Here is a 25,531-nt window from a genome sequence, read left to right as displayed (position 1 = left end):
GAGTGTGTAGTTAATGTTGAAAACTTCTGGCTTAGCTGCAGATGAAACGTCTACACAAAGCTGAAACATTTTGCAGCAACGTGTTCACTCTGTGTGAGAGACGATTTAAACCCGTGTTCACAATAAAACATCAACTGTGTCCATTGTGAGTTATTCTGTAACCAGGAGACATACAAGGCATTATGTCATCGCCTTCAAAGGTGGTTCAGATGCTTTTAGCAATTTTTTTATTATTATTATTTTTTTTAAACTTGTGCTGAAGCTCAGGAAACACAAAGAAATGCCATAAAAAAAAAAAAATACAGCTCACAGTACAGAGCAGTGTTCCTGTTGTGGAGCTACCGCAAGTTTGCAGAATGCAGCAGTCGCAGTTATGTGTAACATGTTTAATGTCAATTATACACTAAAATGTTTGTGCAAACAGAAGTCAACAGGTGTGTTAATATATTATTAATTCAAGTAATAGTCACACCCAAGCTTTGCTGCCCCCTGCTGGCAAGACCTATGTTGGTAATAATGTTAATCGACATGCACATAAGAGAGGAAGTCACCCTACTGCCTCAAATATATTAAGTTCAAACATTAATATATTCGTTCCTGCAGACACAATGTTTGTCGCTCTGTACATTCCTCAAGAGTTCCAATCACCTCTGCTCCGTTTGTATCCTACCACAATATTTTTAGTGGCTCTTATATAGCCACCACATATTGGCCCATTTTATTCACACACACACGAAGAAAAAAAAAAAGATAAAATGAAGGTCAAACAGGGAAAACAATGTCAGAATGAAGCTTATTTATATTCCTTTCCGGTACATTTGACTAAAGACCGTCATCAGGTAAAACTGTCAGCTCAGCCACAGCAGTGAGCTTCAGGTGTGCAGGTCAGTCCGGAGATGGCATTGTATCCTGGGTGAACGTCAGCTGAGCTGAGAGGACAGATCCTTCTGAAATTCTTAATGTTCAACAAATTCTGTATTCAGCAATTAAGCGGGTGACGGTGGGATGACCAACATTATGCACTCACTTGATCAGCCAATCCACAAAGTGGTGAAATATAGTGAAACTGACAAACTGTAGCACAACACCTCAGTGTTTGCAGGTTTAACAAGACCAAATGTAAACTTACAGAAACTATTTTATAAATCAAATTTTCAAAACCATTTCCTGCATTTGCTCCAGAAATGTGCTTTTAGAGGGTTTGGGTGAGTTTAAGAATTGCAGGTACCAATACTTCAGATGATGGCAGCCACTAGTCATTGTTTAAAGTTAGCACAAAGCTAAACTGCATTTAGCGAGAACGGACCATTAACTTTGCTAATCAGCATAAAATGTGGGATTAGACCAGAGTTCAATGTTTGCATTCAAATGCAAACATTGGTGCGGGGGCTGATAGCAATAAACTCAAACCACTCAGTGATTAAGTAAATAAATGATATTTTATTGAAAGATTTACCTGAACAGTTTGTAGAGTTTCATGACAGGTTATTTGACCAGAGAGATGCAGTGGAACTTAATGTCTAACAGTTTGCAACAGCTCAAACCAACTTTCCTCAAACTGGACTAGAATTGCTAAGTGTGTTTTAAATGCTGTTTAAGTGAAACTTGTACTGTAACACTAAAACCCGAGTCCTCATATTCACAGCATCTTCAGGCGTGTCCATGCGAGACAAACCAGACGCACATCTAGCTGGGACAGTGGAAGTACGGCGAATCTTGCAAGGGCGGAGGGGGAGGAGCATGGAAGCATTTTAGAAGCACTTGCGGTGAACAATGGCGGGGCCGGACTCATCGTACTCCTGCTTGCTGATCCACATCTGCTGGAAAGTCGAGAGAGAGGCCAGGATGGAGCCGCCGATCCAGACGGAGTACTTCCTCTCGGGGGGAGCGATAATCTGGAGACGAGAACAGATTAGACACGAGGCAGGTAAGTACCTGTAGGCCAGTCTAGAGATGCACAGCAGCAGGTAGTTAAGTTTGAAAAAGTGTACACTAGAGGGCAGCAAAACTAGCTTCAGATAGATTTATATAGTGGTGCCAAATGCCAGAGGAGGAGGAGGGTGTAAGTGGCACCGTTAAAGTGCAACACAGCCTCCCGTCATGCATGGGCAGAAGTTGATGACAGATTTAAAGTTTGCAGTTTTTAAAGTGCAACACTGCACAAGTTTACAGCTCAAGAGATCCAAGTAACAAACCTTAATTTTCATGGTGGGCGGGGCCAGGGCAGTGATCTCTTTCTGCATGCGGTCGGCGATGCCGGGGTACATGGTGGTGCCACCGGACAGCACAGTGTTGGCGTACAGGTCCTTACGGATGTCCACGTCACACTTCATGATGCTGTTGTAGGTCGTCTCGTGGATACCAGCCGACTCCATACCTGAATGAAGTTTTAGTGCAGAAGTGAGAGACCTGATGCACCAAGGCTTCAGCACCTTTCAGAAAAATTCAACAACAGGCGTCTCTGGAGGGTAACTGACGATTTACAAACCAAGGAACGAAGGCTGGAAGAGCGCCTCGGGACAGCGGAACCGCTCATTGCCGATGGTGATGACTTGTCCATCAGGAAGCTCGTAGCTCTTTTCCAGGGAGGAAGAGGAAGCTGCTGTCTGCATCTCCTGCTCAAAGTCAAGAGCCACGTAACAGAGCTTCTCCTTGATGTCACGCACGATCTCACGCTCGGCTGGAGGTCAGAGTTGACAGTTAAATGGACACTTAGACGGACGTGCGCATCATGGTCACGGTTTGTAACTGCAGTAGCTGCAGATTATGGCTTTACATCAGCATGCTTGAAGGTAAAACTGCACACATACCAGTGGTGGTGAAGCTGTAGCCTCGCTCGGTCAGGATCTTCATCAGGTAGTCTGTCAGATCTCTGCCAGCCAGATCCAGACGGAGGATGGCGTGAGGCAGAGCGTAGCCCTCGTAGATGGGCACAGTGTGGCTGACACCGTCACCAGAGTCCATCACAATACCTGCAGGACAGAACACTCGGGTCACTCTGGAACCACTGAGCTTTGTGCTTCCTCTAATGGTCACTAGCTGCTGCTCTGAGCAGGGCCAGAGAATACTCAGAGCAGCAGCTCTAACCCCCAACTGAAGAAACGAGCCCCAAGCTAAACAAGGAAGTTTATCTGAAGCAGAACTCTGCACAGCAAGATCCTGAAATGCTGGAGACCCACCTGTGGTACGACCAGAAGCATACAGCGACAGCACGGCCTGGATGGCCACGTACATGGCAGGAGTGTTGAAGGTCTCGAACATGATCTGCACCAGAGAAAGACTTTAATGTACAAGTGCTATAATTACACCATTAGCCTGGAAATTAACTTCTTTTTCTACAAGTGCAAAATGCATCCAGGCTAGAAAACCTTCACAGGTACAGGATCAACAGGTTCAGCGTATCAGCGCTTTAATCAGAGATGGTCCTTCACACACCTGCGTCATCTTCTCCCTGTTGGCTTTGGGGTTGAGAGGAGCCTCAGTCAGCAGCACTGGATGCTCCTCAGGAGCAACACGGAGCTCGTTGTAGAAGGTGTGATGCCAGATCTGCACGACAAAGGCAGCTCGCAAGTTAAGTACAAGTGTGATTAAATCAGAAGGTATTCAGTCTGAACTCTGATTCTCAGGTGATGAAATCAAAGTGGAAAATGGCATCTTTCAGCAGCAAGACAAGAGCAAACCAAACAAATAAACCCCTCCCCCCCCACAAAAGAAATAAAACCAGTTTAGATTGTTGTGGTTTTCTGTTTAAACTGGTCAGATTTCATTCAGGGGTTTAAAGACAACCTGTAGTGAGAGATGTCAGCTTTGATAAAGTCCTTCACCTTCTCCATGTCGTCCCAGTTTGTGACGATGCCGTGCTCGATGGGGTACTTCAGGGTCAGGATGCCCCTCTTGCTCTGAGCCTCGTCTCCCACGTAGCTGTCCTTCTGTCCCATTCCCACCATCACACCCTGCAGACACAGTTACACGCGTCAGGCTTATGCGCAGGGTTGCAGTCGAATTCCTGAGAGTGACGTTCGTACCTGGTGCCTCGGGCGACCGACGATAGAGGGGAAGACAGCTCGGGGGGCGTCGTCTCCAGCGAAACCCGCTTTGCACATACCGGAGCCATTATCAACAACGAGGGCAGAGATTTCTTCATCCATGTCTGAAAGAACACAGTCATTCACATAATCAGAGGGTAAATCTCTTAAAGTAAATACTTTAATAATTCTGTTCTGCAGTGTTAGTCAGTGACTGGCTGCTCCCGAATGGGATCAGAACGATGCCACCTTATCCCACAGTCCAGCCAACGCAGCTAATCCATGTGGCTGACAGGCTCTGACAGCGTCCTTATGTGCCGGTGTTTTAGCAAAGCGGCTGATGTGGAGTGAAGCCACGTTAATGACAACGTGTACAACCATCGGAGATGTGATCAGGACAGACGGAACAACTGATGGAGAAAGTGTGGACTTTATACCAGTTTTTATAAAAGTTTGATAAAAATATCTGCAATGTTTGGTTTTCTTCCTGAATACTGTCGTTGTTTATATTTACTGCAGGAAGAAACTGTAAAAACGGTGTTTTATAAGGAAAACACTCTCCGCCTGTGAGCAAACCCCTGCCCCCAGCCTTATGGGGACCAATCAAAAAAATTATATGGGAACATGGCATTTATTGTTGTGGCACAAAATTTGTGTTGTATCAGATTTGATGCAGAACAGCTGATTGTTCTGTAAATAGTTTGAAATGTTGATTTAAAAAAAACAAAAACGAACAAAACAAAAAAGCAAAAAACAAAAAAAACAAAACACTTTGTTGTCTGCAAAAAACTCAGTAACTTTTTTGAAGAACTAAATAATTAATTGCCCAACATTTGTCATTATTTACTATATTTCAGCCACAGGACTCTACTTATAATTATGACAATGAGTCATAATTATAAGTCAGAGCAAAAATAAATAAATAAATAAAAAAAGTTTTCAAAATTGGAGTTAGTTATTTTTCCTTCCAATAGCGTTAACATACTGCACAGGTCAGGAACAAGATTTTTTTAAAACTTTCATTGTAAGTGGGCTAAAGCAGTTAATTTAAAGTAGTCTAACATAAATGCTGTAATTTGATTATTTTAATAAACATGTAACTTGGATGGATTCGATGCTGGCGTGACCACAGTGCACACGTCTGCTGTCGCTCACAGTGATCCAGGGACGCTCAGGGAGTTTGTGTGTTCGCTCAGACACGTGAAACATTAGAGGGAACATTGATGGTGGGTGGGGCTTCTGGCTAAACTGAGTTGTTTTGTCACATTTTCCAGTCAAGAACATTTCAACAAGTTCAGACAGAACAAACTCATCTGCTCTGCAAACCCAGATTCTCATCTGGCTCAGTCCATTAGGAACAAGGTTTGTAGTTTCTATGCACGTGTCCAGGTCACACATCTTTTTAAGTTGGCTGAACAGAAAACTACAGCAGGAGGTCTGATTATGTAAGAGTTAGAAACAGGAAGCGCAGAGGAGCAGCCCTTCCCTCGGGTCATCACTCATTCACTGAAGATGGATTTTGACACAGTTTTTAAACGTGAATAAATCTCATGCAGTCGTGAACATTAAAGAAATCATCACATTTTTCACTTTACGTTTCAGAAGAAACATGACCTGCACATTTTACAAAACAGTGAGATGTTAGCCGACTTTGGCATTTTTTCTCTTTAACGTCACTCAGTTTGTTGTATATTTTCCTCCAGTTTTACTTAAAGATCTCAGCATCAAGTCAGCTTTTATCGTGCAGCCTGGTTTCAACTAGCATCCTCCGGCCTCACAGAGGGTCTCCTCCGGCCTCACAGAGGGTCTCCTCCGGCCTCACAGAGGGTCTCCTCCGGCCTCACAGAGGGTCTCCTCCGGCCTCACAGAGGGTCTCCTCCGGCCCCTGTGAGCTCAGTCAGATCAGAGTTAGCGGTTTGAGAACCGGTTTGTTCTTTAGCGCCTCTCTAATGAAACCGCAGCTCAGAGTAACATCGTGTTTCAGCTGCGGCAGCTTTATCTTTAAATCTGAGCTCTTTAATTAAACCCAGCTGCAGCCTCATTGTTCCACTTTGACCTCCGAACTACATGAGAAACTGTACTCTGAGTGTTACCTGTGCAGGTGAGTCAGGCGCGTCTGTGGTGAAGTCTCGCGGATGCTTCTCTGGCCCAGCTGTGCGGTTACTGCAGCAACATTAGCGCGAGCGCACCGGTTTTATCCGCGCTCGCGGGACAGCTGGCGTTTCCCATAAAAGGTAACGTTCTGACAGCCGCGCTCTAATTGGTCCAGGTGACCAGGACCTCGCAGGTGCTCTCAGCTGGCGCGCTGATTGGCTGTAGGAGGCATCCGTCAAAGGGGAGGGGCCAGCACCAGAGACGGAATCCTGATTTCTCCTCCGCCACAAAAATCCTGCAAAGGTTTTAATCTAATATGGAGTCCGCCTGAGAACGAGGACGCTGATTGGCCAGGAGCACCGGAAGTAAGCTCTGGATTAAATGTAGTTTATTCTCTGCGCTGATGAATGTTAAAGAAAGCCCCAGTAAACCAAAGATAGCTGAGTATAAATCACACAAATCACCCAGAAGGTCAAACAGGAGGAAATAATAATACAAAAAAACTTTATTTATTTATTCAAGTTCAAATGTTTGGTCACATGATTGCAATCAGGAACCACTGACTTGGAAAACTGTGACTGGAGTGAAGCGAGAGCATGAGGGGTGAAAGCAAACATCCCTTCATCATTCTCCTCTCTGAGACAGAAACGTGAAAGGAAGCAGTTTAGTAGTTGTAGCTGCTCATGTAACAAAACTCCAGGAAACTGTCGAGGAACTCGGTGTGACTTTGTGGCTCTGCAGAGCTGCTATCAGCCTGATGATCCACAGGTCTGTGCAGGTACAGATAAACGCTCCACCTGAGGCAAGAATAAGCGTTGGCGTCCTGTTCCTGCCTCTGTGAGCCGGACTGACACAGAGAGAAACAGGCTGAAACACTCAGGTCATGGTCTGAATGTAGTTTTCCTCTTCTAACACACAGAAGGTCTTTCAAAACTCAAGGTTAGTATTTTAACATTCATGGGAAAAAACAGAGTTTCACAAGCCTGTGAGCTGAGTCAGATCACTGTGGGTGTAGAATTAATCTGACTCTAACGATCAGTGGCTGTTCTGGGATGTCGGCTGTGCAGCATCTGAGGTTTATAAGCTGTGAACAAATATTTAGTGACCTGAGCTTCATGAAATCACTGAGGTTCCCTCAGAGACAGAACACCTGCACAAACATCTGTAATCAGATATTTGAAATCTACATTGGATGATACAAATAAGCTGTTTCCAGCTCAGTGTTTTCTGCTGCACTCTGGACTCTATCAGATGACTCCAGGACATGCAGATTTTTATCACACAGCAGTTGGTGTCACTCCATGCTGGCTATGAATCCCTGCGGCGGCACGTTTCTGTAATCGTGCTTCTCTGATGTTGTTTTGTGCAGGAGCACATGGAGCGTACCATGGAGCGACCGGCCGGGGTCCCTGCAGACTGCAAGAATCATTTACTGCAGTAAGCAAACATAACAGCAAATTAAAAACAACAACAATCTGTATTTCTTCTCAAAGCATCATTTGTTATTGACTATGTAAAAAGAATATTACATATTCATAATGTAAATAAACTCCTGAGGGCGTCCTGCTCCTGCCTGACCCACCTCAGCGGCTCCTCCACCCTGTCTCTAAGGAAGAGACGGACACGGGACACAAGAAGCTCATTTCTGTTGTTTGTATCCATGATTCACTCCTCAGAGGTCATGACCACAGGTGAGAGTAAACCTGTGGGGTTGACCTACAACTGATCAGCTTCAGGGTCAGCTCTGTCTTCACCACAACACACTTGTGCAGCATCCACTCCTCCCCTCAAACATGAGGACGACCTCGAGACACTGGAGAAACTCTTCCACTTGGGGAGCCAGTTGTCCCACAGTGGCTCTGCAGCTCCGGACCTTCTCCACCTGAGACCATGGCCTCGATTAAGAGCAGCTGATTATTGGGGGTTTCTGCCTTTGATGCATGTGTACAGTCATCATGTGAGAGAGGATGAGTGGAGAGAGAATTTCATACGGATGCAGATTTCTAAAAGTTTCTGATCTGGTGTAAAAGAAAGTGAGTTTTGGTTTTGTGTTAGTTTCAGTCTGCAGCTCCGCTGGATGAGGCGGCTGTGAGTTTACAAGAACAAAGTCATGCTCGCTGTCATCGACGTCCTCTTCTGCTGCGCTTTCTTTCCCTTTGTAAATATAATGAAACTGTGCAGTGTGTTTTTTAAAAGTTATCACAGATTGAAAATGTTTGACTGAACATCAAAAATTTGTCAAGTTTGACAAATTTTGGTGGAAAAAATCAAATCATAAGATCAACAAATGTATTTTGTGCACAGTTTAAGGAATAGTCGTCTAAGATATGTATATTTCCATTCGCACACTCTAACATTGTAAATGTGTTCAGCATATGAAACAAACAGAAACCTGCTGAAGCAGAAATGCTAAAAGCTGCAGTTCCTCTAACGTCCACCAGGGGCTCCAGCACAGAGCCAGTCCCCGTAGGCTCCCGTGTTTAAACTTTACAGTAGAAATAAACATGTTTACATCCTGATATAAAAATGTTTTGGTCTCTGTACCTAATGTCCCCCATCATACATCATACATTGTATGGGAGGTTTTTATTATTATTATTAACTCATTTGTTTAAATTACCTAGCTTAAAGTTGGGGGCGTGGCCTCTTGGACTGACAGGTAGGTCTGGACTTTGTTTCTTATGTTTGTGGCTTTTGGAGAATTTGAATCCAGTTTTATGACAAATGATACGATTTCTGTGCCGTTAGCTGCTGTTAACTGTTAACTGTGCCTCGAGGTGACTGTTGCTGTGATGTGCTGTCTAAATAAAACTGAACTGAAATGCTTTGCATTATAAAAAGTTGTTTAGTAAACAAAGTATTCACTGTTTCCTCTCTCAGCCGCAGCATGACATTTTTACATGGAAAACAAGCTGATTGGTTTCTGTTGTTACCAAATCTAAAGATTCATTTGCTCGATTTATGATCACAGAATAAAATGTGCAAAACTGAAATCTTTGTACGTTTGACTTTTTCAGATCATCTCAGTCAGAAACAGAAATCCAAACTTCACTAGGATTGTGTGACGTGATGAAAATGTTGTATAAATCCCACTAACACAGCTGCTGGGCTCGTTCAGGTTTATCATGCTGAGTCCTTTTCTGTTTGAATGTGCGCACATTCACAGACCATCACAGTGCAGTGAAGCCGTTTTAGAGCAGCTGAGTCAGATCACTGGTTCAAAAATCAAACAAACATGGATGTGCATCACACACAGTCATACAGCTTTCAGATGAATTTGTCCTTATCTGCAGCTTCCAGTTTCACAGCAGCACAATGAGTCAAACTGTGAAGGTGGATCTGTGACTGATGCACAGCAGCAGAATCACACTGAGTCAAAGTCAGGCCTTATCTGTGTTCACAGCCTCACATGCTCTCATTTTGTAACTAGATAAACTTTCTTTGTTCTGATATGACACGCTGTCAGTTTCCTGGTACGGAGGTGAAACGTCTCTGCAGCTGCATCACAGACGCTGAACTGTCAGCTGTTGTTAGTTGGTTGTAAATTCAGATCTCAGATGATTTTTCACAGAAAGGTGAAGTTTTTGTGGTTTCAGTGTTGTCTTCATGCCTCTCAGACATGTTTTAATGTTCAGCCTTCATCCTCTTCCTCTCAGTCCTCTGAATCAGTGACATGTCCATTAGAACGACACACAGTGCTGCACCTGTGCTCTCGTGGTGCACACGGGTCACTCAAGTCAGTTTATTTCTGTTTTTTTGCCTCTGTTATTTTTTTACATTTGATTTCAATCTTGATTTTCTGGTTTCCTCGTGTCGTACTCATTTTCACAGTTCAGTAAAACTGCTGTTGTGTTGTGTTGATCATTTATTGTCTTTCACAGTGTGAGGAAGCACCCGCCTGTGCTCGTATCCCCTTTTAATGCAGTCAAAACAAAGGATGAACCTTCCTGCTTCACAGTTGCTGCACATTTGTATGTTTTAGCTGCGCAGACGTGTTCCTGCTTCTGTGACGCGCCCTGAACCTGCACAGACGTGTTTGTGCGTTCAACCGCAAAATACAACAATCAAAAGGCTTCATGTATTTATTTATGTACGTGAGAAACTCTGAGACTCTTCTTGTTTTACATTTCAGGATGTGATTTACAGGATTCCTGGGTGATACCTGAGAGTCTGTCCTCCCCCCGACCCACCCCATCTGTCACTCAGTCTGTCCTTGTATGGACTTCACTACAGCTGCATCCTCCAGCTGACACACCTACTGCAGAGAGGAGGGAGGACGTTTAACAACATGTGGCGTTTCATACTTTCACAGATTTATCTGAACGCTGCAGAAACTTAAATTATACACATGCAGGACTCACAGCAGAGATTCAGAACCTGGGATTCAAATATTTAAATATTTAGAGATGGAAGCAGATTTCAAAGCTTTATTGATCATTGAACACAGTTGTACACATCTGTTAACTCTGCTGCTTCCTTATATGGACGTACCTGACAGCAGAGCAGCCCGACTCTGCTGTCAGGTACGTCACTGTGCAGCAACACGGGACAGAGTCTAAGTTTCACTGAGAAAATCAATGTGAAGCTGACAGCCTGTGAAGCAGAGAGATCATCTGTGGTGAAAATCAAAAATACCTGTTTTTGTTGTTTCACACACAAACTGCCCAGAAATATTCACACACATCATTCTGACTGTAGCTAGTTTGTAGAGTCAGTCACACTTAAATGAACACATCTTTTTATCACCGTGGATGTTACACCATAACCAGATCATCCAATCTCAAGAGACTGCACGAGATTTGGGGAGACCTAAAAGGAAGTGAACCACGTTGCATTAAAATAAGGGGAAACGTTGAGTTCTTCCTCCCTGTTACTGTTCGGATCGTGTCGCCTGGCTGCAGAGCACCGACCTGTCTGCAGGGAGGCGATGCACCGGTCTGCCTCGGCACGCTGATTTAGATCTCCTGTTTGTCGCCCTGCAGTCAGGCAGAGCCGACATTGTCCACATTCTCCGGCTGGTTCGGGCCTGTTCAGGGAGACGGAGGCGTGTCTGTGAAACCAGGCAGGCTCCTCCCTCTCAAGCTGATTAACATGGAACCACACAGAGACCAAAAAAGGCCTGAAAGCTGCAGCAGAAACTTCCTGGACTGGTCGGAAAACGCAGTCTCCCTGAGAGTCATGCGTGTTCTTCATGAAGCCAAACTGCTTTTCATGAAACTCGGCATGCAGAGACTTGAAGATCGTTCCACACAGTGTCTGTCAGAGATGCAGCTCCGTCCTGTGCATCGAAGAATTAGCCGTCAGGAAACGAAGACTTGCTGACTGACACAGATTATTACTTCAAGGCTCTGCAGGCTGATTGCAGTTAAGTCTCAAGTATTGACAAGAGTGCATCTAAAAACATTGTTAGTGAATAAGCACAGAAGATCGTTATATTCACTGATTTATGTTTTTAATATTGGAAAATAGTACAAACGCACAGTTTTCTTCAAACTGAGGAGATGTCTTTGCACCAGCCATCAAAACATATTCTCATGATTTCTTCTCAAATAAAAAAAAAACATGAAATCAGAGACGCTGAGTACAAAGAGAAACCTGCAAACATGTTTACAGCGTTTACCTCAGCAAAGTGAAAATCAGAGTTTTGCACATGTTAGCCTGAAAAATCAGCATTCAGCATAAAACTGATGTAAAAGTTTTATGCTGAATGCTGATTATGAAAAATTCAGATATAAAAATATTTAACAGGACGTAACTGGAAGTATTTAAATGTTTCTTTATTCAGGATTAACTGAGCATTTACACTGTGCAGCATGTGTGAGCTCAATGTGTGAAAATTCATTCAATTATTAATCAATATTTTAATTTCATGAGCGACTAACAGTGAGATTTCTGTGGGAGTTCCATGAGTGGGACGGGTCATCAGCAGATGGAGCATCTCTTTGTGGATTTCTCCATTAAAGCCTTTATTTCTTCTTTCTTCTTCTTTAAGTCCAGCAGTGAATGCAGTTTTTCTTTTTTCTCCTTGTGTTGTCTTTCAGCTCATTCTCTTTATTTCATGACGTTTCATGCAACAGGTTGTATTTTTTGCTGCGTTGCTTCTCTTTTACTTTCAGAATCTGAATTTAAAAACCTACATGCTGCCAAAAGAGAGATGCCAAAATGTGTTTCATTGTTTTAGTAACAGTGATGAAGATCTATCTTATCTTCTCTTTCTGTTGGATTTAACTCCTGTGTTTGTCCCACTTTTCTTGTTTTGCTTCTACCAGGCTTCTTCTTGTTCTTTCATTTCTTTCCTGTTCTGGATTTTCTTTTCTCTTGATTCTGACTTGATTTTTTCTCCAGACCTTCTCGTTCTCACTGCTGTCGCTTATGTTCTTCCTGCTCTCTCCTTTTCCTGTGTTCTTCTTCTCTAATTTCATGCTCTTTCTTTCTCCACTCACACTCTTTTTGAATAATTTCCTCCAGTTCATCGAGTTGTTTCGCTCTCTTTTTTTATCTCCTGTTCAGTTTCCTCTCTCTCTCTTTCAATTCTCTTTTTCATTGCTTACAATTCTTCTTTGTACTTTCTTTGAAGTTCTTCCTCCTTCTTCTTCATCTCTTCTTCCTTCTTCAGGATCTTCTGCACTTCCTTCTGTATCACTGCCTTGGGCTCTTGGATAACATCTCACTGTTGAAGCAGCTGCCTCCATTCTCCTTCACCATGTTATCAGCCTTTGTCAGCAGCTCTCTGACTTCTGTGCGATCTGTCTGATTGTTGCTGATATCTTCCTCCACAGTCGTGTAGCAGTTTCTTCACTATCACTACAAAAACATGTAGGGTCCTTTAAAGTCTCAAATGCAAAAAAACCCAAAATATTTCCAAGCCTTTCTAACATGCTGGCTGGTGAACAGTGTTCTGGAGAACAGTTTATGTGTACCGGCGTTATGTATTTAAAATACAAAATATGAGCGACTGATTCCGTTACAGTTACTGTTTAAAAAGCTGATGTTCAGAATACAGTTACTTTGATGAAATAAATACACCGCGGTCCTTTTCCTGTTTCTCTATTTTTTAGTAATTTCATGTCAATTTCAACCCAAACAAAACACAAATTAAGAGGCTCTAATGTCTGTGTCTCAATCTCACAGCTCATGTCACCTCTACTTGCGACCTGCATAATGAAAAATTATTGTTCAAAAAATGATTTAATATGAGGGCAACAGGCAGAGTGATACAGGCATCGCCCTAAAGAATGTAGCCTCAGGGGCAGTGTAGACCAGCTGTAAGTAAGCTATTAAGACTCGACTGTGTTCGTGTTTCCTCTGAAACAATAAGTTCCATTGAAGCCTTTCAATGCCTCTCTCTGTCTCTCGCTAGCAAAGTTGACCCAGACAATAAAGTAAAGCTAGTTTTCAGCTACGAGCCCGATGATGATCTGGCTAGAGTACAGCTGGTAAAACACACAGAAAACACTACTCAAAATTTGTATTTATTGTTAACCTAAAAATTTAAAATTATATTTTATATTTTATTAATTGAGCTTTACTCAAAAAGACTGTATACTTTAATTTCAATATTTTTGTGTTTCTTGTAGTTTATTATTTTAATGCAACACAATGCAATTATATTAGAACCTAAACTCAAATTATCTGATTGTTAATTAAAAGATATTTATGTTTCAATGTTTGAGTGTAGACTACTAAAAAAAAAAAAAAAACGTACGGAAATTCAGTTACTTTACATTTTGTTTATTTAACATTTTTTCATGAAAATTTAAAAACATCACAAATGATTTTATAAAACCACTAACATGGACATCGGCACCATAAAGTGAGCATTATAAATTCTGTGTAGAACATTTATCTTTTTATAAAATCACAAAGGACGACATCAGTCCTAATTGCATCTTTCTCAAAATACACAAAAATGCAAAACAAAAAGTCAAATACTAATCACTTTTTTTTAAATAGAAATGAAAAACAATTTTTTAAAATGGGTACAAAGACGATCAGCTTCCAAATAACCAGATAAGGCAGTCAAGTATAGGAAAATTAGGTAAACTGATGGAGTTAAATCCACCCAAAGCCTGTGGTAAACTTAAAGTGCTTAAAGTGCTTCAAACAAAGTGCTCAGTAACAGAGTGCGTGTCCTAACAAACATTGCCTTATATTCCTTAAGAGCATGTAGGCAGGGGTTTCAGGGGTTTGCCATCATCAAGCCCCATGAAGATATTTTGGACAAAGGCAAATGTGTGAACCAGCTTCCTGGGGTAGTCTAAATGCAGAGCATCAAGCCAAACAATAAAGCAAATGCATCTGCAAATCTGGGAATATCACGCATCACCTAGTCGCCTTTCACCACAACAGTCATGGTTGAGGAAGTAAAATGGACTGGACTGGGAAGCGCCGTCGGTAACCACTGTGAGAAGGGCAACTGGAGTGTCAATGAGGGTCGACTCATCCAATGCGTCCGCCCGGAATAGACACAATATCAATGGTAAATGGCCTGTATTTGTATAGCGCTTTACACATTCAGTCATCCAGACATTCACACACTGGTGATGGCAGCTACATTGTAGCCACAGCCACCCTGGGGCGCACTGACAGAGGCGAGGCTGCCGGACACTGGCGCCACCGGGCCCTCTGACCACCACCAGTAGGCAACGGGTGAAGTGTCTTGCCCAAGGACACAACGACCGAGACTGTCGGAGCCGGGGCTCGAACCGCCAACCTTCTGATTACAAGACAAACTGCCAGCTCTTGAGCCACGATCGCCCCAATTAAATAAGTAAGGTTGGTTTGAGAGAATGTGACAAGCATGACCTGTAATCTAGCAAAGCATTCAGCAGTGTAGTGGGTTACTTTGTAACAAAAAATGTACATTAACGTGTTAGCTTCTTGCATTACATAATTTGTATTTTTTTTATTTTTCTAAAAAAAAGTATTTTTTTATTTCATGGCCTGGCCTGCATTTGTATAGCGCTTTTCTAGTCCCTAAGGACCCCAAAGCGCTTCACACTACATTCAGTCATTCACCCATTCACACACACATTCACACACTGGCGATGGCAGCTACATTGTAGCCACAGCTGCTCTGGGGCGCACTGACCTAGTGGGTCTATATCTGGGACTCTCCACCATTTGACCTTAGAACTGAAGAAGCTTCTTGGATGAAGGTGAAACGTCTTCAAGTAACTTAAAGAAGTCCAGACGCTTTTCTTTGCAAGCTCCTTTGACTGTGTGTTTATCAGTGAAACTTTTAATTTGTGTTAAATTTATCATGATCAATATATGAAATCTTCACCTTAAGGGACTTAATGAATGGTTTCTTCTAAAAATTAGAAATTATTGAGTCATTTCACATCATATGAAAATATTAATTTTTAATACAAATTTGGCCCTACAAAAATGGAAACTCAGTAACAAAGATAATGGAGATTCTCCAAACACGAGCGAATATCACAGTAAAATTGTTGATTGTGATTTACACATTGGATGTATCCTCAGTGATTTGGTACAATTATACAACATTTTATAAGAACTGAACAGCTGATGAAACAACTTACTTATGTGACCACATATGAAGTGTTATAACTTACCACAAAAGGTGAACTGTGCCACTGACCCTTGGTAGATCTGCACATGATAAAAAAAAAATGCATTATAAATACTAACACAGCTATTAATAATTAGGGGTACATTTAAGATGTTAATGTCACAAAATAAAATAGACTGGTAGAAAGAAGTACAAGGAAATGGTAATGGGGGGAGCCATGAAAATAGATCTTTTCAACATGATTCAGTGTGACAAAGCCAGGGCATGATTAAAAAAAAACAGGTTGTCACGGTCCTGGGTCAGTGACCCAGTGTTCTGAGTTTCTTGTGCCTCTGAGTTTTTTGTATTATGTTCTTAGTTCTCTTTGTTGTCCCAGCGTATTCTTTAGTGTAGTGTCTTAGTTTGGTGTTCTTGTATTCTGTTTAGTTCTGAGTATTTGGTAGCTGCCCTCTGTGTTTCTTAGTTGCTCTGTCTCCCCTAGTCTAGTTTGCATCTGTGCTAATTCCTGTTTTACTTTGAAGGTCTGTGTCTCATGTGAGTGTATCCTACTTTGCTCCCTTGTCTCGTCAGTTCTGATTTCTCCCAGCTGCGCTCTCCTTCTGTGTCTCATTCCCATTGTATTTAAACCCTGTGTTTCTCTGAGTCAGTGTCGCGTTGTCCCTCAAGCTGTGTGTTTCCTCGTGTGCCGCTCTGCAAGGTGTGAGTTTATATTTTCCCAGTTTAGTTTTGTATGCTCGTTTTCTGTGACCAGCAATTAAAGCTGTGATTTTGAGTTCATCCCCTGAGTCTGAGTTCTGCATTTTGGGTCCAACTCCTGCCTGCCGCACAGCGATTCATGACACAGGTCTTTTAACCTAAAAATGTTTTAATGGCCATGAAGAAAGGACTCTTCAATAGATCTTTCAACTCACCTGTGTTTACTGTCTCCACCTGAAATCAATTGCAGTCTGAATTTTTTTTCTTCTGTCTTTTTGTCTTCGGTCTTCAGCCTTGGAAGAAAAAATAAAAATATTGATAACCTTATTAGTAGGGGTGCAACGATACTCGTATCGATATTGAACCATTCGATACAGTGCTTTCGGTTCGGTACGCATATGTATCGAACAATACAACATTTTTAATTTATTTTATCAACTTTCCTTCTGACGATGCTGTCTGTGTGGAGCGCTCAGTGAATCTGTGTTCGACTACTCCGCCTAGGCTGCACTGTCGAGCGCAGATCCACTGAGCGCTCCACACAGACAGCATCGTCAGAAGGAAGAGCGCAGGGCAAGCTAGCGAGACAGAAGTTAAGCTCTCCTGGCAACATGGACCTCCCCCACCCTCATTCAGATCTGGCGTTTGGAATTATTTTGGTTTTCATGTGACGTATGACCCTGAAGGTAAGCGAGTCATGGACTAAAGTAAAACAGTATGTTGGATGTGCCACGCAATGCTCAATTACATGGGTGGGAGCTAGTGTGTTAGCGCAGTTAGCTCGTTAACGTGTTGGCCCTCTAGCCCCGTGCACGGGGCGATCAGTGGTAGCTCGTCAACGGAGATTTGCCGTGTTGTGGCGTTAACGTCATTTCAACGAGATTAACCTGAAAGCACTAGTGGGAACACAACGAATATGACTGCACATTTACGCCGACATCATCGCTAGCCCGACGTCCTGGGGCTAGGACGCTAGCGATTTTTCCAGTCGGGCTACCAAAATCTATCTCTGCCCTGCCCGTCGGGCTATTGTACGAAAAATATATGTCAATGCTTTTGCATTCTTTCAGAAATGTAGCTGGGTAATTATGTCATTGGCATCGGTGAGCCACTGTCAATATGTGACATATTGAAATCGCGTTTGAATTTGCGCTTGTTTTTTTGCTTTCACTTTGCAATCGTGCGAACTGTGTATAGAGAGCGACAGCACTGATCTGTGAGTGATGATAATTTGTGCACCAATTCCTCTGACATCGTCTTATTAATCGTTAGCTTACTATGCAAACATGACAAGTGAAATCTCCCGCAGCTTAAACATGTGAGAGGTTGATCGCGCAGAGAATCGCTGAGCTTATGTGAGTGCGTGTGTAAAAGCATTTCAGTTCTGCTGAGCCAAATAAGACAGGTCAGGGTGAAGAAGTGACAGCCAAAGAAAAGCTTACCACAAAACGGAGAAGTTATGACAAATCAGACTATAAGGCAAAAAGAAAGTGCAGCTTTATGGTTTCATGGACAAAAGAATTCCTGTGGCTGCAATATGACGAGCTAAATAACCAGGGCTGCACATAAGTGGTCCGCAGGTGCGCATTCGCTGTCAAAATAAAAAAAACACGCACAAGGGTTAGGGTTAAATTTAAAAACTGTACTTTTGAGTTAAAATATATATTTATAATTTTAATAAATGACAAATTAAAAAGGCATGAACATTTTATTTTGTATCGAAAAAATATCGAACCGTGACACCAAAGTATCGAACCGAACCAAACCGTGAATTTTGTGTATCGTTGCACCCCTACTTATTAGCACACTAAATATACAAAACCTTGCTATATTTCAATTGTTTTAGATAGAAGTTGCCACTGCTAGCTAAGTCACTTTTGAATGATGCTAATGAGAAGAGAAAAAAAAAGCCTGCCGAACAATGAGGCTGTTGTTGTAAAAACGCCAACTTTCTTGCGTTGGCAAGGGGTCGTTAAAATATCACTAAGACCCTTTGTGTGTGATTCTTAGTAAAACTGTGTTTTAATCGGGTAAAACTGTAAAACTGACGACATAATCTATGTTTGGAAAAGAGCGCGAACAACAGCGAACAACTATTCACCACCTGGGTCTGTGCTTTTTAACACAACAGCGCATTCGAAAAGAAGTTCTTGCCTGCAACATATTAATATACTTGCTTTTTTACGGAAAAAATAAACATAACGAAGGTTCCGTTTTACTTACAAGTTTCTCCAAATGTGCTCTCCAGTCGCTCGAGAAGGGCAGCCATATTGAACAGAATTTTCTGTCAACGTCGTTCAGGTTAGAGAGAAGACGTCATGACGTCATGACGTACACATGCAGAGCTCGGAAAAAAACATTTACTCAAAAATCATAATTAAGAAAGCAGTATTTACTCTTAACTTCTAAGCCATGTACAATTTTATAACTGTTTGAATCGTTAACCGAACAGAAAAGTTTTAAGTTGTTTCAACTTTGTGAGGAATTTCAATTGTTATAGCCACAAACTTTATAAGTCAGGTAGACTGTTGGGGTTTACAGTGTAAACAATAAGCACACTAATAATCAAAAAGGAAAATATTTAATAATAAAAAGAACTTTAATATCCAAATACAAAATTCTGGGTCAATGACTATTGACCACGATAATCGTCATGTGCGAATCGCTTTAGTTTGTAGCCAGTTCCAAGTTAAATCCATTTTAACAATTGGAGTTTGTTGGGTGTAGAAAGCACATCTTTAGTGCTGAGGGAAATTGCCAAGAAAATGTTTGTTTTAACCTCTGGACAGAAGAAAGAGGACAAGGAGACCTTGTGGTAGAATGAAGAAGCACAGGAAAGAATTCAAAGGAAGAGGTTAGTTACATGTGTGTGAATGAGAGGGAGACAGGTGTAGCAGTGAAGCTGCAAAGAGTAGCGATAGTGAGGGTATAAGTGTTTAAAGAGGAGCAGAAAGAAGAAGAAAAAAGAAGTTACGAAAGTAAATGTTTTCTAGTAGCAGCAATTCCAGCAGACTTAACTACAGATTCATACCAAACATAAGAATAAATTGTATGTTATGTAAATTCCAGTGGAAGTATAATGATTTATTTAAGATCTTTATTTATTTACAATATGATTTATTTGATCTTTTTTTACAGGATGTGCACTGAGGATCGTATTGTTTGGAAAGAGTGATGACAAAAAAATAGCACTGGAAAATATCATCACTGGAAAAAGAGAGAGCAATGTTAGTCTTAAACCTTCAACCAAACACTGTGTGGCAGCCAGTGGCGAGTGGAACAAGAACCCAACAACAGTAGTGAGAATGCCAGACTTGTTCAATCTGTCTGTGCAAAGAGTGAGACAAGAGCTGAAGAGGTGTGTGAAGCTCTGTCATCCTGGACCAAATGTTCTGCTGTTAGTGAAACCTTCTGATTTCACTGAGGAGAACAGGAAAATTCTGAAATTCATCTTGAATCTGTTTGGTCAAGAGGCTTTTAAACACTCAATGTTTTCTATGACATACAATGAGAAAAGGGATAACTCAGTGGAAAAACTCATCCAGGACTGCCAAGAAAGGGTGCATAGATTTAGTATTGATAAAAACGATTTCAAACAAGAATTGATGGAGAAAATTAAAAAAATTCTGGGGGAGACTAAAGAAGGATATTTGACTTTAAATGAAGAAGCAGATTTTGTGGCAATGTTTAACAGATCAAAACCTCTTCTGAACCTGGAGGAGCAGGGAAGGCCTCAGCAGTTAATGCTATTCTGGGACAAAAGAGGTTTGATCCACCTAGCAACTCATCAGAGTGTGTTAAACATCAGGGAGAGGTGTGTGGACGTTGGGTTTCCCTGGTGGAGCTGCCTGCCTTGTATGGAAAACCTCAGGAGGCAGTGATGGAGGAATCACTCAGGTGTATCTCCCTCTGTGATCCTGAGGGTGTCCATGCCTTCATCCTGGTCCTACCTGTGGCTCCCCTCACTGATGAAGACAAGAGAGAGTTAGAGACACAGGACACATTCGGCTCTCGAGTCAATGACTTCACCATGATTCTGTTCACTGTGGACTCAGATCCTACACATCCAGCTGTTGGTAAATTTATAAAGGGAAACAAGAACATCCAGCAGCTCTGTGAGAGCTGTGGAGGAAGATCAGTTGTCGTCAACATCAAGGACAAACAAGAGGTCTTCAAGATTTTCATCATTTTGGAAAAAATTACTCTAAAATCTAAAGAGAGCAAATTATGCAGCTACACAACTGAAACCTTTGCAAATGCACAAATAGAAAATATATTAGAAAAAGAGAAATGTATCACTGAATTGCAGGCTGAACTTAAGGACCTGAAAACAAAAGGTACAGTCAGCTGTAATTAATGCACATTTTTATAAATGCCATTATGTTTATGTTGTAAACATTTCCCTTTTAATTAATAATATTCAAACTGTCAGTATCCAATTTAACTCATTCCAACTCATTTTATAGGTAATGAACAGATGCAGAGCCCAGAAAGTCTCAGGATTGTGCTCATTGGAAAGACTGGCTGTGGAAAGAGCTCTTCAGGAAACACCATTCTAGGACGAGATATATTTTTATCTAGCCCTTTCCAAAAGTCGGTCACCAAACGTTGTCAAAAAGAACAGGGCGATGTGAACGGTTATCCTGTTGTTGTGGTCGACACTCCTGGACTGTTTGACAACAGTTTAACACATGAAGAGATCAATGAGGAGATGGTGAAATGCATCAGCCTCCTGGCTCCAGGACCACATGTCTTCCTGCTGGTGTTACAGATTGGGAGACTCACAGCAGAGGAGAAGGAGACATTGGAACTGATCAAGAAAGTCTTTGGGAAGAACTCCGAGAAGTTCACCATTGTTCTTTTCACAAAAGGAGATACACTGGAACATGCAAAGGTGTCTGTTGAAGAATACATTGAAAACTCTGATGATTCCTTTAAGAAGCTGATCTCCGACTGTGGAGGGAGATACCATGTGTTCAATAACTATAAGCAGAACTGCACACAAGTGACTGAGCTGATAACAAAGATTAACACCATGGTGAAGGAAAATGGAGGAAACTGCTTCACCAATGAGATGCTGCAAGAGGCTGAAACTGCGATACAGAAAGAAATGCAGAGAATCCTGAAGGAGAAGGAAGAAGAAATGAAGAGACAGAAGGAGGAGCTTGAAAGAACATATGAGGAAAAAATACAGTTGATGAAAAAAACAATGCAACAACAGAAAGCAGAAATTGATCACGAAAGAAATCTGAGAGAGAAACAACTTAAAGAACTTCAGGACAACATCCACATTCAGTCCAAAGAGAGGAAGAAAGAACAAAAACTCAGAGAAGAAGAAGACAGGAGGAAGAGAGAACAGGAAGAACTTCAAAGACGAGAATGGGAACAAACAATACAAGAACTTGAGGAAAAACTACGATCAGAGTCAGAATCAAGGGAAATAATCGATAAAGAGTGTGAACATTACAGAGAAAGAACAAGAGAGCAGCAAAAGACTTGGGAGAAGGAAATAAAGGAATTGGAGGAAAAACGAAAACAAGAAGATAAAGAGAAAGAACAGAAAATCAGGGAGCTTCAAGAAAAATATGATCAAGTAAAAGAAAAGTTGAAACATGAAAGAAAAGAAAAAGAGGAAAGAATAAAAAAGAGAACAGGAAGAGAAGCTGAAAGAGTTAGAGGAGAACTATCAGAAACAAACTGAGAACATGCAGGAAGACATGGGGAAGTTTAAAGAAGAAGCCAGAAAAAAAAAGCTGAAGAATTCAATGAATTTAGAGAGAAAAAGGAGAAGGGTTTTGCAGAACTGATTCAAAAACACATTGACTGAAGCAGCAACTGAAGCAGCAACATGAGAAAGACATGCAAGACAAGAAGGGAGAATACGAAAGATTAAAGGATCTGTCAGACCACAAAGAAAATAGTCTGAAGAAAGAAATGGATGAACTGCAGGATAAACATAAATCAGAAATAACGGAATGAATCCTCATGTTTCTAACTCAGAAGAAAGAAAACAAGACTGAAATAAAAACAATGCAGGAATCATATAGATCGAAGGTGGAAAGGTGTGAAAAAAGACTTTTAAAGGATAACAAAGAAGAGGAAAAGGAAGAAATTGGTAAATTAAAGAAGAAACAAAAAGAGGAAATGAAAAACTTAAAGGAGGAACTAGGATCTTGTGGAGCAGGGAAATTATTTTACTGCTATTGTTAAATAATTGTCATCATTACCATTGCATTAATAATATAATCTGGAGTTTATATTGCATTCAGGGGTTGAACAGTGTGTGTCTTTCAGAAAGGCTAAAAGTCACAGGCTGACAGGAAACAGGCTTGCAGAGAGTTTGCAGAAGCAGGAAGTTATTTTGAGCAGCAGGCTAAGACGAGGCTTTAACAATGTAACAGATAGCTTTAAGATGGCCTTAAGATGTTTATGATGATGTTAATTTTGTATTTCAGGTGCAGTTATGACTATTTTATACACAATGCATATCTGTGCTTATTAAAGAGTTGGAGCTCGGTCAATTAATTGGGGGTCGGAAGCTTTGTTCGGCGCGATGTCCGGACAATCTATTGTGCAAGTGACTTGGAGCCATAGAAGGAATTGCAGTACATGCTTACAAAACACTTATATATCAGGTCATTTCATATTAAGGTTTTAGTAGAAGTTCTTGGTTAAAACATTTATTTAGTAGAAGACATACACATAGTCTCAGTGAGCCTCTGGTCTGGTGAAAGGTCAGAAGTGCAACAGGTGAATTGAGAAAGAGCATGTGAGGTCGTGACACACACACATGAGTTAAATTTATTTAGAGGAGAGATTAGTCATGTCTGGTTGTAACTGCAAAAGTGTCTCGGTAAAAGAGGAACCGTCCTTGTTGTCTCGGCAAGAAAGAGGAACAATTTACTTTAAGACAAGAACGGAAAGTACCAGCCATGAAAATAGAAGATGATCTTCTGGGTTAAAAGCCATTGTGGTGTTGATCTGATCTATGTATAAAATGTATCTGTGACGCATGAAGGGGCATCAGTAAACAAGCCCTGACGGTATAAAATCTGTGTATGCTTTGAGGAAGTCGGAGATCACTTGCTGTCGGCGTACAGAGTGTTCTTCCCACACGTGTGTAGTCATTAAAATCATTGTTTGACCAAGAGCTCCTGGACCAAGGGTGGTTTGTACTCTCCTTCCTCAATTTTGAACCTTAACATTTGGGGGCTTCGTCCGGTGGTTGAGGAGGGAGGATTGGAGGTTTAGATGGAGAAATTTGGTGGTCTCTGAGGTGGTCTGACGGGCAGACATGAATTCCAGTGGTCGAAGTGAGTGGGCATAAGCCGGCTTATCCAAAAGGTAAGGCACTACCTGTTGAATTATTTCCAAAGTGTGCCAAATTGGACATGATAAGATTTAAGTCTACTCACTGAAATTACTGGTGGATGTCTGTTTTGATTTTGATGAAAATCTCATGAGTTGAAGCAGTTAGAGTTCTGCTAAGAAGAAAGAAGAAATGAAAGCAGTAAAGTCTGCTAAAGCAGTTAGAGTCTGCCAGGAAAAGTTTAAATACTGGGTTGAAGTCCCAAAGAAATTGAGTTAGAGTCTCAAGTAGTTTGGTAGGGTATTTGGTCATTTTGTGGGTTAAAGTCCTGGTTGGTCATTAGGTCAGACCTTGGTTGGTCATTTTGTGGGTTAGAGTCCCCATTGTCCATCAGGGTAGATCTGCCTCAGTTATACACTTGTTTTGGGTGTTGATTGTTGTTTCAAAGTATTATAAATTATTCTAGGACGGCAGTTCGAGTCTGCTAGGAAGCGCAGTTCTCGGAGGTAATGCTCTCTCCCGGCCAAGGACGCTTGGCCCTGACCTATCGGCGAATAGGGTTAGTACGGTTGGCAACCGGGGAGAACTTGGGAACCTCCAAAATAGCTAGGAGTTAGAGTCTCCTTACCGTTTGGAACGGTAGTCTGCGCTTTTTTTGGTCAGAAGAAGTTGGACTTCGGGCGTGTAACTTTAACTTAAAACTTCAGGGTAAGCCTTGGCTGGGAAACGCCAAAAAATAGAGCTTCAGGCAAAGTTTGGGTTGGTTGACGCTTTTAAATTGAGTTAGGGATTTTAGAGATGAGGCCAGAAACAGTAGAGTCTGATACTGGTTAATTGGTCGCAAAAAACTCAGGGAGTTTATCCGCTGGGCGGTTATTTTAAATTTGTCGAAATTGTGTAGGCGCTAAAGCTGACAGATCTGACAGTGGTTGTAAATATAAGACGTCGTTGTAATATAAAATAAGAGATCTCTGTGTGAAAGGAGTCTGAGGCAATGCTGGAGCTATTTTTAGACGGTGTGTGTGTGAGTGAAAATGCAAATGAGTAAGCAGTGAACTGTTTAAACCACAGTTGGTTTTACAAATACTGCTGCAAACATTGTTGAGTGTGTGTTTCAAATGCCATTTATGTTTATTAGAGGACTATAAATAAAGTTTTGAGTTGCCGTAGTGGATGTATAGTAATTGACTGAGTTTGGATGCAGATATATAAATATATTGAGTGCACTGTATATACTTAAGACTAACACATTACTTGCAGTAGTAACTTTTCTCCAACATTAGTTGCTGGTGTGGTTTATTTTTAATTTCTTGTGTGTGCGGTGAGAATTAATGGAGGTTTCAATTTTTTGTTTGTTTGTTTTTTACTTGCTCTTTTTGATTATGACAAGCATGTCTAAAATACTCTTAGGAAAGTGTGTTTTGAGTTATATTCCTCAACTCTGGTCACACTTTAAGTGTGTGAATGCGGTGACTAGAAGGTTTTGAATGATGAATAAAGGTGTGAGAGGTATTTCTTTGGTGATGTAAAGTAGGATGTTTTAAAGTTTGAAAGTGTTTTTAATTTAAGAGATGCATGAGTGATGTTATAAGAGTTTAGTTTATTTAAAAGGTGTGTGTGTGAGAGGATTATGAAATCATTGTGTGAATGATGCTACATTTTAGATCAAAAGTTAGTAGAATTACAGAGGGTTTGTAGATTGTAAATACAAAATAAGTTTGATTAGCCTGCAGAAACAGAAAAGCAGCTTGAGCTGCTCTGAGGAGCTGTGTGTGTGTGACAGGAAGTTACATGCGCATAAAAGGAAGTGACTGTGACGAGTGAGCACCCAGAGAGAGAAACAGATGAGTTAAACTCTAGGCAGATAAA

At 41.3% G+C, this 25,531-nt stretch overlaps 1 protein-coding gene and 1 non-coding gene across 2 annotated transcripts; one reads left to right on the top strand and one right to left on the bottom strand.

Annotated features, from left to right (window-relative positions):
• Positions 1-1,420: 1,420 nt before the first annotated feature.
• LOC101476622 (actin, cytoplasmic) lies at positions 1,421-6,276 on the bottom strand. Its single transcript, XM_014414224.3, has 9 exons — positions 6,119-6,276; positions 4,026-4,150; positions 3,825-3,953; positions 3,436-3,546; positions 3,180-3,264; positions 2,811-2,972; positions 2,489-2,680; positions 2,196-2,377; positions 1,421-1,895 (listed from the first exon to the last, which is right to left on the bottom strand). Exons 2-9 carry the CDS (start codon positions 4,146-4,148, stop codon positions 1,752-1,754), a joined length of 1,128 nt encoding a protein of 375 aa, XP_014269710.2. The 5' UTR covers positions 4,149-4,150; positions 6,119-6,276; the 3' UTR covers positions 1,421-1,751.
• Positions 6,277-20,233: 13,957 nt separating this feature from the next.
• Positions 20,234-21,797, top strand: LOC101466893 (GTPase IMAP family member 4). Its single transcript, XR_013100935.1, has 3 exons — positions 20,234-20,468; positions 20,820-21,546; positions 21,650-21,797. It is a non-coding gene; the product is annotated as a GTPase IMAP family member 4 (transcript).
• The last annotated feature ends 3,734 nt before the right edge of the window (positions 21,798-25,531 follow it).

This window comes from Maylandia zebra, linkage group LG12, assembly GCF_041146795.1.
Source record: "Maylandia zebra isolate NMK-2024a linkage group LG12, Mzebra_GT3a, whole genome shotgun sequence".
Lineage (NCBI taxonomy): Eukaryota > Metazoa > Chordata > Actinopteri > Cichliformes > Cichlidae > Maylandia > Maylandia zebra.
The sequence above is the reverse complement of the archived record's forward strand: the minus strand, read 5'-3'. Positions and strand labels throughout refer to the sequence as shown.